The sequence below is a fragment of the Salmo salar genome, chromosome ssa03 (assembly GCF_905237065.1).
Source record: "Salmo salar chromosome ssa03, Ssal_v3.1, whole genome shotgun sequence".
Classification (NCBI taxonomy): Eukaryota; Metazoa; Chordata; class Actinopteri; order Salmoniformes; family Salmonidae; genus Salmo; species Salmo salar.
Window position 1 is genome coordinate 52,065,388 of NC_059444.1, and position 12,880 is coordinate 52,078,267.

Here is a 12,880-nt window from a genome sequence, read left to right on the forward strand (position 1 = left end):
AAATAAGCTTTTTGTACATTTGGAAAATGTCTTGATATTTTTTACTTCAGCTCATGAGACATGGAACCAACACTTTACATGTTGCATTTGTATTTTTGTTCAGTGTAGTTAACTAGCCGAAGCCTGAACCAGTATCTGGGCAGAGAAGATTATGAATATGACAAAATCTCCTCTCTGCCCAGAAAGCTACCATTCACCAGCTCTGTCAAAATATGTTTGTTACTAACCAGATATGCTTGCCATGCCTGCAACTATCGTCACATACTGCCGCTATGTACTTCCAAAAAATGTGTCATGTATTGTTTTTGACCGGAAGAGGCACCATTAGAGGCCCCTCTTCCATGTGACTAATATACGTACAGTTGATTATGATAGGCCCCTTGGGGCTTAATTTAGTAAATGGCAGATCTCTATGGTAAGACACATCCATTCACCCAAGTTTTTTCAAAATTGGGACAGTGGTATCTGAGATATTGCGTGAGTTAGCTAGACTTATATACCTGAGAATTTCTTCAAAATTTCATCACTCCGAGTCAAACAGATAAACATGTGCCTGTTATTTCGCCACCTTGTGGACAATATGAATGTTCTTACATATGTGGAGTCTCGACAGTGTTCGCAGCATGTCTACCAAACTTTGTTACAAAACAAGTATCCTTGACTGATTTATAAGCTTATATTTATGTGGCATACCACATCCATGTTTATTGGTCAATAGTCTGGAAAATATAGAGAGACCTTAGATGCCACACATCAAGTTTAGTGCAGATTGGTCATTTGGTGCCAGAGTAGCGTTTAAGAGTTTTTCACAAAATCCAAAATGGCGGAAAATCCATCTTGACGGACATTATGGATCCCTGAGGAAAAAGGTCCCTCACAAGGAACTCAATGTACCAAATGTCATGACTTTAGATCAAAAGGGCGTGACCTTTCATAGTTTGCATTTTTAAAATGCTTGTTATAGCGCCACCATCTGGCCAATTTTGTAAATGCCGGATCTAAATGGCGTGCCGCCTCATTCGCCAAAGTTTCGTCAAAATCAGGCCAGTGGGGTCAGATATCGCATGTGACATAAGTATGTACGCACGGAGACAGATAAACAGTCCCCTCCCAGATTTCATCGTGGAGGACAACGACGACATTGCTAATGCCGCGAGTTGTCATGAAAGCAGCATCAGAACTCAGAGTAAAAGTCTGCATGTTTTTTGCTTAGAAATTCCTATTGGTTGATTCTGAAAAAAATAAGGAATTATTAGAATTTAATAGGATCTCTACAAGTCCTTCCTATTACCCATGGCGCAGGCTTGCACAATAACGACTCTGGACCTCTACTCTGACAACACTACCTAGAAACTCAACGGCCACCGTACAAGGTGGGACCTGTGTGGTCCAGCGGTTGCAGCCGCTCACCTTGGCACGCATTTGTGCCAGAGTCGGCATGGGTTCGAGTCCGGCCCCACTGCCTTTTAGCTCGCCCTCGCCGTTTCCTCTGCCTTTCCAGCACTTTACGGTCTCTGGGGCGGAACTAGAGACTGGGATTGGTCCTTTGAAAAAGGACACTGTACAAGAAGCCATGCGCATAATAACGGAAGATACTGGCATAGGAGAGCAAACTGGTAGGTTCAAAGACATCTTTATTACCTTTTCATCTATTGCCATTGACAAAGACATTCTCCACAATATCTGCAAGCCGGAGGCACTGCATGGAAATAAAACTTACAACACCTTTCTTACACTGACACCCACAATGTATTTTCAGATATTATCATAGATCTTACATGGCTTGGGTTTTTTGCTCCTCCCTCTCACAGCACATTCTCCCAAAAGTCTTGTTGAAACTCAAACGAACTAGAGATCTTTGATGCCATCTGGCTGATAGCAACGTCGCCACACTCCAAACATAGTTTCTAATGGTTGACAATAAAACAGATCAGCCACAGTATATCAATACACACGGTCACATAGTGATGATAGAAAAGCTTGTCGAATAATAGTTATAAGAACACTCAAAACATAATACTCAGGTGGTCTTCACTTGAGCTCAGGAATGTGCCCAATATAGATGAATGCATGTCTGCAAGCGTGTGAGTATGTGTGTGGCAAGCGTGTTTGTGTGTGTGTATATGTGTCTGCAAAAAAAAAAAAAGTGTGCGCATATATCTAAGTGTGTGCGTCTTCCCCATCCACTCATCACTGCAACGTAAAAGTCCAACACCACCTCTACAGTCACCACTACCCAGGGGCGCAACTTTGGTTTTAGAAGTGGGGGGGACAATTATTATTATATATATATTTTCTTATCCAGTCGGATAAACACTCCAAACAGCCTACCCGACCGCTCGGAGGCGTCCGCATGGTCCTAAAGCACATCATTGCCTCGTTTTATAATCACATTCCAATGATAAAACTGGGGGCGACAAAAATGACATTTCAGAATGTGGTGGGGGGGCGACATGTCCCAAGTGAAAGTTGTGCAACTTCAAATCATTACTGATGACGGCGACAGATAATAATAAAAACAACCATAGGAATTGAAATATGAATAGGAACAGCAATAATAGTGACATGGACATTACCACTTAAGAGTATTTCAAGATAACACGTATCGCTCAAACCCTTGGTTATGAAGTCTACTAAATAAGGTCTGGTGAAAAGTGATTCATGTTGGCTAGTTAGCTAGACAATATTAAAGCCCGCAATGATTTGCTAGCATACAAAAATATAGCATTACTGTTTACTTTTTCAAGTTTTGACACCAGTTATTATGTCAGGCTTATAAGACTATACAAGTAGGCTTAATAACAGAAGGTTTAAGTTGTTTCAATCTTCTAACTAAAATAAATAGCCATCATCAGTTTGGTTTTTAAAAAAGGTCCCCTGACTAAGCTTCACCTCCATCTTTGCTACATCACACAATAATATTTGTTCTCACACCTTCAACTCTATTCTACAAACACAGCAACTGACTCTGCTTTCTGTGTGTCCCAATCCTCTCAAATATCCTAATTTCCTTGCTTAATTTTCTTGTCTCCTTCCCTTCGATATCACTAACGTTATTTTCCCCCAATGATTTCACGTCCTTTCCTATCAGTGCTCAAGCGGCGACTAAGAAAAGTGGGTTATTTGAGACTTTTGGGACACAGGGTGCATCTCAATAGTCTAGTGGCTTCCTCTCCTCATCTCCAATCCTTTTTCTCGTCTGATGTGAATTAACTGGATGGGTAAGCAGTGTTGACTAGTAGGCATCCACCATACTATTTTCACCAATCTCTTGTTTTCAGATCAGTGCAGATGGAAGGAAAGGACATGAGGAAAGGAAGCCACTTTAGACTATTGAGAAGCACCCATCTACAGCCTCCTATACCCTCCCTCTCTCTCTCTCCCCCTCTTCTTTGCCTTATCCTAACTCGACCTCTAGCCCCTAGGCATTCAAGTAGATCCTAGAGGATTGGGTCGGTGTAAAATGTAGGAGAAAAAAAAAAGCCTGACCTAGCCTATCAGAGGACAAGGTGGATTGGTTTACCAAATTGTTACACCCATCCTCTCAGATCTACACACATACCAAGGGATTAAGAGCCCCCCCCTCCCTCTCCTTCTCTCACTCGGCCTTGCTCCTCTCCCTCTCACGGTCGTACACGTCGATGGCAGCCATGTTCCTGGAGGCGGTGATCAGGTGCAGAACGCTGATGGCAGACTTCAGCACACACACCACGGCGCAGACATGAAGCAGCCACTGCAGCCACACTGGAGAAGAGAAAAGAAGAAGTCCGTTGTTTCCACAGTGCCCCTTGCTAATGCATAGGACCTGCTGTACAAACCAGCTATTTAGCATAGGATTACTATGCTTCTGTGAGGGAATATGAGCCAACGTCTTTAGACAGAGGCAAGAAGGGAGGGATATTACAGAGGGAGATTGAGAGAGATTTGAAGAGAGGGAGAGAACGGAGAATGGAAGATATGCAAAGTTAGAGAAAAGAGAATGGGGATATGAAAAGAGAGGGAGAAACTAAGAAAAGAAGGTGGGGGGGGGAAAAAGAGAGTAGAGTGAAGAGACTTACCATGGGGTTCCTCAATGTAGTAGGAGACGTAGAGCAGGCAGAAGAAGAGCTCGTTCCCCATACACATGACAAATAGCACCGGCTATGGAAGACAGCAGTTAGATCAGCCTGTTGGCACGCGAGTGTGTGTGAGTGAGTTAGAGTGAGAGTGAATGTAAGAATTGTGTGTGCATGGGCACATGCTAACAGTTAAAAGCGTTGGGCCAGTAACTGGTTCGAATCCCCGAACTGATTAGGTGAAAAATCTGTTGCTGTGCCCTTGAGCAAGACACTTAATCCTAATTGCTCATGTAAGTCGCTCTGGATAAGAGCGTCTCCTAAATGACTAAAATGTAAATGTGAAAGGACATTTTTTTGGGTGGTGTGTGTATGACCATGTTGGTGTGTGTGTGTGTATGACTGTATTTCTTACCCGGGAAGTGTAGTAGAGGCGAAGAATGGGGTTTCCAGACAGATCAATGGCCTTGTGGCTGGTGGATCCCTTCATCATTGAGCTGAGACAGAGAGAGCGAGAGAGACAGACAGAGTGAGAGCGAGACAGAGAGAGCGAGAGAGACAGAGAGAGCGAGAGAGACAGAGAGAGAAAGAGAGCGCGCGAGACAGAGAGAGAGAGAGAGAGAGAGAGAGAGCGCGCGAGACAGAGAGAGCGCGCGAGACAGAGAGAGAGAGCGCGCGAGACAGAGAGAGAGAGAGCGCGCGAGACAGAGAGAGAGAGAGCGCGAGAGAGAGAGAGAGAGAGAGCGCGAGACAGAGAGAGAGAGAGCGCGAGACAGAGAGAGAGAGAGCGCGAGACAGAGAGAGCGCGGAGACAGAGAGAGCGCGAGACAGAGAGAGCGCGAGACAGAGAGAGACGCGAGACAGAGAGAGCGCGAGACAGAGAGAGCGCGCAGACAGAGAGAGAGAGAGCGCGAGACAGAGAGAGCGCGAGACAGAGCAGAGAGAGAGCGCGAGACAGAGAGCGCGCGAGACAGAGAGAGCGCGCGAGACAGACAGAGAGAGAGCGCGAGACAGACAGAGAGACGCGCGAGACAGACAGAGAGAGAGCGCGAGACAGACAGAGAGAGAGCGCGAGACAGACAGAGAGAGAGCGCGCGAGACAGACAGAGAGAGAGCGCGCGAGACAGACAGAGAGAGAGCGCGCGAGACAGACAGAGAGAGAGCGCGCGAGACAGACAGAGAGAGAGCGCGCGAGACAGACAGAGAGAGAGCGCGCGAGACAGACAGAGAGAGAGAGCGCGCGAGACAGACAGAGAGAGAGAGCGCGCGAGACAGACAGAGAGAGAGCGCGCGAGACAGACAGACAGACAGACAGACAGACAGAGAGCGCGCGAGACAGAGAGAGCGAGCGAGCGCGGGAGAGAGCGGGGGAGCGAGAAAGAGGGAGCGTGAGAGCAAGAGAGCCCGAATGAGAGAGATACATAATGAGAGAGAGAGAGATGAGCGAGAGAGCAAGAATGAGAGAGAGGTTTAACCTTTAATTCAGTACAAGGACATTACACCACCATTTTCATCACCATTACATATGCATGTGATGCCCCTGGGTGCATCTCAGTAGTCTAAAAACAGCCTTTCCTCCATCCACATTGGGAAAAAAAAACACGCTAAAGCAATATTGTGGGTGCCTACTACTGGGAATCTGCTGTCACGTGTCCATTCCTTTCAAATCAGTTGAAGGAGAGGATTATTGAGATGAACCCAACATCTGTAAGCCACACTGACCCAGATAAATCTGATGGATCAACAAACTATACACACTTGGCTGTGGACGGGGTGAGGAGCCCCAATACAACTCAAAGAAATTGGCGACAAAACCCCCCCAAAAAAAACACTTAATGGACGCAAAACATTCACTGAATCCATTATTTGTGTAAATCGTACGCAATGTACAGTTCATGGTTCTCCGAGGCTCTTTTGTTACGTACCTGTGCAGGTGCAGCCAGTGGCTGGCGATGTCCAGGCTCATGCTGATCTGGAAGAGGAAGGTGTAGGAGGGGTAAAGCAGAGCTAGGTTGACCAGGAGACACATGGTGGCACAGCGGTCTGTTAACATGTCCAGCATCGCACCAAACTTAGTGCCTACAGGACAGGGGAGAGATAGGGAGAGGTTATTTTTGTATAGCACATTTATTTATACTAAATGATTACCCAAATGTATTTTTCGCAAATTATGTGAAAAGGAATTAGAGAATGCTGTGCAGGTACTTTAACCACTGGCTGGCAAAGCTCCAGATAGCTTAGACATTTGCAAATTGTACGAGTCAGTGTATGGAAAATGTGATGCCATGCTGTGTGTTTTACCAATGACAGCGAGAACACAATCTCTTCACTCCCAATCAATAGACTCCTAAATTCATCACGATACAGTATTCAATATGTCTGTCTAGGCTTGGGTGATATGCCTTTAATACTGTACACTGGAATTTCAAAATACAGACTGATTTTCAATACCGAATTTTTTTTAAATTACACTTCATTAGATTTTTTTTTGGGGGGGGGGCTGCAGGGGTGCGTGCTACACCACTGCTTATAACTGTAAGTTAAGTATAACTATAAGAAATCTAAGATGTGTCAATTAAATTATATCTAGCTCAGGGCTCCAGCTATGCATTTGGTTTGCTTACTTTCTAGCTAAGTGGCTAAATGTCAAGACCAATCATATTGGTTACAGCAGAGACATTCAATCCACTCCTGAATCAAGGTCCCTGTTGCCTAAATGGTTTTGTGTGTAATTATTTTTTTATTATAAATGTTTTCAATACTGCCCCTTATGTGCACTTCCGGTAATACCGTGTACCTCGGTATGGTACAGAAACGATATGACTGTATGAAAATCTAGATACCGCCCAACCTTATGTCTGTCGGCTGCAGACCACTGGAGGTTCCCACTGGTCACTAAGATACATAATTAGACAGACTGTGCACTTTCACATTTCCGCTCTGTCTATTCTGACATACCTTCGCTTCTCCCATTCATACTCCTGTTTCATGCACGTTTAAACCACTCGCATGATCGTTTGATATCCATTCATGCCTTTTTTTCCCCTTTTATATATTGTTGATATTTGGATCAAAGACAGGCCTATCACCTGCCGCCATAGCCGTGATTACAAAACACCTGCAAGTGTCCAATGGAAACCTGCTTGTTACCTGCCGTGTTTGACATGAAGCCCTGATTAAGACAGCTTAGCTGTGGAAATGTTGGTGAATAAAGTGTGCAGCTTTTCCTTTTTCATTTGGACTTATTCATTACCAACATTATGAAACCTTACAGATGCAAACAGCAAGTATTTAAGCCAATACACAACACAGATACATCAGCATCAGACAAGGACTTTCAACGTCCGATTCTTACATTTGTGCAGCTAATGAGCTCCGGTTCATAACCGTGGCACTACTTTTATAATAGAAGACAAACGACAAAGGAGAGAAAAACATTCTAGCTGTTATTCTCCAGGATTGCCTGAAAGCCAGACACAGATTTAGAATTGGAACAGCTGTGGGAATGGGGCAGGAACTGTCATACTCCGGGCGAGACGTGGTCCAAACCGTACAAGAGGGCCCCAAGTGACAAGGATCTACCGGACGTGAGCGTCAACAGCACCCACTACTCTGGGCTGAACTACACTGTCGCCCTCCAGGACCACTCCTCCGGTATGATGGAGCACGGGAGCGTGTGGCTAACCCGTCTATGTGGAGAGGCTAAGCTCTGGAGGAGGGGGGGGGTAGCCCTGGTCATCTCCACGGTGTTAAGAGGTGATCCTCATAGCCAACAAGGAGGTACCGTTGGGACATGGGGGACATGCTGCGTCCGGTGTTTGCCGGGGTGAAGTCCTCGGCGGTGCGTAACTGGATGGATGAGTATCTGAAGCTCGTGCAGATGGATCTGGAGACCGAGCCGCTCCTCCACGAGGACACCAAGTGTGTGGCGGGTCAGCTCAGCTTTAACCTGACCGCGCCTAAGGAACGCCACGCTAAAAGACGACCAGGCGTCCTCCCGCTCCATGAAGCACCCGGGTCAACGGAGCTGCCTTCCACTCCCAGATGCCGATCGAGCAGGCTTGACTGGAGAAGGGCCAGAAGACGGTCAGAGCCAGGGCCGAAGAAGACATCTACCTACAGGATCCACAGAAGCTGACGGGAGTACCTGGAATCTAAACTCCATATGGATGTTGAATCGACTATGATTGGTACTTACTGCTGGGTTCAATACGTAGAGCAGAATGAGCGGAGTAGTAAATCTGTTGATTTTCAAAGCCGTGATCTGAAGTACTGTCAAGTACAAGATGTTGTTGCCAATTTTCTCAACAAACAACGACGAGGGCAAAGAGGTACTTCGCCGACATCCAGAACAACATGGACGCTTTTACAACCCAACGTGGAACTGTCATTGTACCCACCTAATACTAAGTTTATTGCAAAAAAAAGTGTTGCATTGTCTCGTGTCATGGTGATTTGTTTTTATATGGACCTAGGTAGGGATTAGAGGCTCGTGCACACAAATAGGCTGGACACGCGCACACACAATCCATCTTCCCTGTGATGACCCATTTCCACTTGCTGTATATTATGTTTTTTTTTATTCAAACAGATAATTTGGATAACATGAAGCGCATCCCGTCCTAATCGCTTCATCTGGTAGCCTAATCCTGATTTACCTTTAGTGGACAGCAGCCTTATAAGAACATTGTTCAAGTCTTTTTGATATCAGCAAAACGCTCAATCGCTCCACCTCTGAGACCGGAGAGCCTGAATAAATCTATCATGGGTTGAATCTATCGCAGGGTAAAAACGACATGAATAGTTGTAATAGTGGTACCTTGGTTGAGGGCGCGGGCGGCGTGCCCATCAAAGGCATCCAGGAGGGCACTGAGCAGGTAGAAGAACACAGCTGGTACTGGACAGCATGGCATCAGGTAGAAGGCAAGCAGAGCCAGCACGATGCGGGCATAGCCTAACAGAGAGGATAAGATCAGAGGAGAGGGGAGGACGAGAGAGGAGGAAAGGAGGGTCGAGGGTGGGTGAAGGGAGGTGGTGGTGATAAATACAGGATTTGGAAAGCCCAATGACACAACACATTCTGAGACAGAGACCTTTGCCCTCTCTGAGAGAAAATCTCCATGCATTCTAGTGAGCTACATAATCTTAAAGAATTTCGACAGAGAACATTCCCATCCTAAGATAGTACCTAAGAAGCCACACACCAGAAGCCCTAACAGGACGGATATGTAGAGGCCCCAATCCGATTTGGGTTTAAATTATAGACTTTAAATAGAATATCTGAACTCTTTAAAATACTTTTTGCCTTTGTCTGTCTGGCATGCCAGACGGGTGAAGTGTCTACTTTTCCAACTGTTGGTTCCATTTTTCCAGTCAAGCTCAATCAAGCCCAGATAAAGTACTTGAAATGAATTCAAATAGTATTTAACCCAGGTCTGGCACCCAATACAATCCTTCCAATACATAGCTAGATGGTGATACAGGTTGCTGGCACTGGCTCCTTCACACTACTAGCCATCTCTCTATAGCTACTTGTATTGTGAATATACAGTGCATTCGGAAAGTATTCAGACCCCTTGATTTTTCCATATTTTGTTACGTTACAGCCTTATTCTAAAATTCCACATCAATCTACACACAATACCCCAAAATGACAAATCAAAAACAAGTTTAGAAATTTTAGCAAATTTATTACAAATAAAAGACAGAAATACCTTATTTACATAAGTATTCAGACCTTTTGATATGAGACTCAAAATTGAGCTCAGGTGCATACTGTTTCCATTGATCATCCTTGAGCTGTTTCTACAACTTGATTGGAGTCCACCTGTGGTAATTTAAATTGACATGATTTGGAAAGGCACACACACCTGTCTATATAAGGTCCCACAGCTCACAATGCATGTCAGAGCAAAAATCAAGTCATGAGGTCAAAGGAATTGTCCGTAGAGCTCCGAGACAGGATTGTGTCGAGGCACAGATCTGGGGAAGGGTACCAAAAAAAATGTCTGCTGCATTAAAGGTCTCCATCATTCTTAAATGGAAGAAGTTAGGAACCACCAAGACTCTTCCTAGTGCTGGCCGCCCGGCCAAACTGAGTAAACGGGGGAGAAGGGCCTTGGTCAGGGAGGTGACCAAGAACCTGATAGTCACTGACAGAGCTTCAGAGTTCCTCTGTGGAGAAGGGAGAACCTTCCAGAAAGACAACCATCTCTGCACCACTCCACCAAATCAGGCCAGACAGAAGCCACTCCTCACTAAAAGGCACATGACAGCCCGATTGAAGTTTTCCTAAAGGACTCTCAGACCATGAGAAACAAGATTATCTGGTCTGATGAAACCAAGATTGAACTCTTTGGCCTGAACGCCAAGCATCACATTTGAAGGAAACCTGGTGGTGGCAGCATCATAATGTGGGGATGTTTTTCTGCAACAGAGACTGGGAGACTAGTCAGGATTGAGGGAAAGATTAACAGAGCAAAGTCCAGAGAGATTTTTACATTTTTTATTTTACCTTTATTTAACCAGGTAGGCCAGTTGAAAACAAGTTCTGATTTACAACTGCGACCTGGCCAAGATAAAGCAAAGCAGTGCAACAAAAACACAGAGTTACACATGGGATAAACAAACGTACAGTCAATAACTCAAAAGAAAAATCTGTATACAGTGTGTGCAAATGAAGTAAGGAGGTAAGGCAATAAATAGGCCAATAGTGGCGAAGTAATTACAATTTAGCAATTGCAGATCCTTGATGAATACCTGCTCCAGAGCGCTCAGGACCTCATGGGGCGAAGGTTCACCTTCCAACAGAACAACGACCCTAAGCACACAGCCAAGACAACACAAGAGTGGCTTCGGAACAAGTCTCTGAATGTCCTTTGAATGGCCCAGCCAGAGCCCGGACATGAACCCTATTGTTCATGGACATCTCTGTAGAGACCTGAAAATAGCTGTGCAGCGACGCTCCCCATCCAACCTGACACAACTTTAGAGGATCTGCAGAGAAGAATGGGAGAAACCCCCCAAATACAGAAGAATACCCAAGAAGACTCGAGGCTGTAATCTCTGCAAAAGGTGCTTCAACAAAGTACCGAGTAAAGGGTCTGAATACTTATGTAAATGTGATATTACAGTATTTTAATAAATTAGCAAAAATGTCTAAACTGTTTTTGCTTCGTCATTATGGGGTAGTGCGTGTAGATTGACGAGGGAGCAAACAAACAATTTAATCAAATTTTAGAGCAAGGCAGTAACGTAACAAAATGTGGAAAAGGTCAAGGGTTTGAATAGTTTCCGAATGCACTGTAATAGCCAATGCATGATGGCAAAACCGGCTCAAATCAAACAGACAGATAACATTATGATACGATTGACTGGGCTGATTAACGTAAACTAACTCACTTCTGTACATCACGCTGGTCCGTACAATTGACCTTATTTTAGCGCCCAAATATACGTAATACTTCCAGATCAACTGTAATACATATATATATTACACCTACTGTAGCTAACTGCTAATTTACTAACGTAATCTAGCAAAACATTTTAGCCAGTTTTCATTGGATTGGAACCATCCATGTAAATAGAAACTCACCGATCAAATTCGGAACGAAAAGGAAGATGTTTTCCTCGGCCATTGCAGTGGTCTTCAGGGGTTTTCGATAGAGCTTATTTTCGACAAACGACAATATTTGTCTTATTCCACTCTTCTAGCTTTAGCTACAGTACCCTTCTGACTTCCTCGAATGTAGATTTTTATTTTTGACATAATACTGTGCGACGTCAGACTTCCGGTGAGAAGCACGACTAGGCACCGCCCCTTTAATTGTAAAACGTCATCCCAAATGACACCCTATTCCCCTATATAGTGCCCTATATTTGATCAGAGCCCTATAGGTCTTGGTCAAAAGTAGTGTATTAAATAGGGAATAGAGTACCATTTGAGGTAACCAGTAGCCTCAATCATCAAGGACAGGGGACAAGAAATCAAGCTATTTTTGGCTTATGAGGGCACATGCACATCGTATGCATGCATGAGTGTCCTACTTGCTGTTACTGTATGAATGATCCATGTACATACGGTAAATGACTGCAAACTCACTTTGCACTGCAAATAACAGCTGGCAATGGCCATGTTCTCAGTCGAAATCAGTAAGCCAATTATTACTCTTGGCTATTTCAGGGCCTTAAAGGATTCTTGTAAATCTCTACAAAGTGTGACCGTACAATCTTGGCCCAGAATATGATTTGATCTGTCAGTGGCCTGTACAATTGTGCCGGAAATCATTACTGTACTAGTTGTAAAAACTGAACGGATCTGGATGACCTCTACTAAACACTATGCACTGACTCAGGGACGTGTGAAGGACCACAAAGACGTCCGGCAAGAACAGAGCCAAAGGATGTCAGGGAAAATAGGTTTTATTGTCACCAAACACACTCCCAGTGTAGTGGAGGGTATACGCTGTATACCCACTATTTTTCAGTGGGCATTGCGTATACTTACTTCTTAATCCCCACTGGTACGTATCAAAGTAGTGTAGTGGGTGTATATGGCGTATCAATTAATAGGGTTGATGGAACTGATCGGAATGTTTAGCTTAAAAATTGATCAACTAGAATTTCTTCACATTTTAGGCGCAGCAATGTACACACGGCAGTAGACCTACCCGTGAATGTTCCAAAATGCAATTTGCGGGAAAACGTTCTAAAATGCGCACCGCACATGCAAGCGGTATCATGGACAGAGATGGAAATATCCGTTAGACAGAGGGAGGATTTAAAGATGCAACAACCTTCATGGGTTGGTAACATGATTAGGATAA

At 44.5% G+C, this 12,880-nt stretch overlaps 1 protein-coding gene across 2 annotated transcripts; it reads right to left on the bottom strand.

Annotated features, from left to right (window-relative positions):
• Positions 1-1,617: 1,617 nt before the first annotated feature.
• Positions 1,618-11,883, bottom strand: cdipt (CDP-diacylglycerol--inositol 3-phosphatidyltransferase (phosphatidylinositol synthase)). Of its 2 annotated transcripts, none has more exons than XM_014192360.2 (6): positions 11,650-11,883; positions 8,875-9,009; positions 5,981-6,134; positions 4,471-4,552; positions 4,059-4,140; positions 1,618-3,744 (listed from the first exon to the last, which is right to left on the bottom strand). In XM_014192360.2, the coding sequence occupies exons 1-6, from the start codon at positions 11,690-11,692 to the stop codon at positions 3,599-3,601; spliced, it is 642 nt and encodes a 213-aa protein (XP_014047835.1). In that variant the 5' UTR covers positions 11,693-11,883; the 3' UTR covers positions 1,618-3,598. The 2 variants fall into 2 exon arrangements, with proteins under 2 accessions (XP_014047835.1, XP_045570872.1); XM_045714916.1 differs by having other exon boundaries at positions 4,059-4,166.
• Positions 11,884-12,880: the final 997 nt, after the last annotated feature.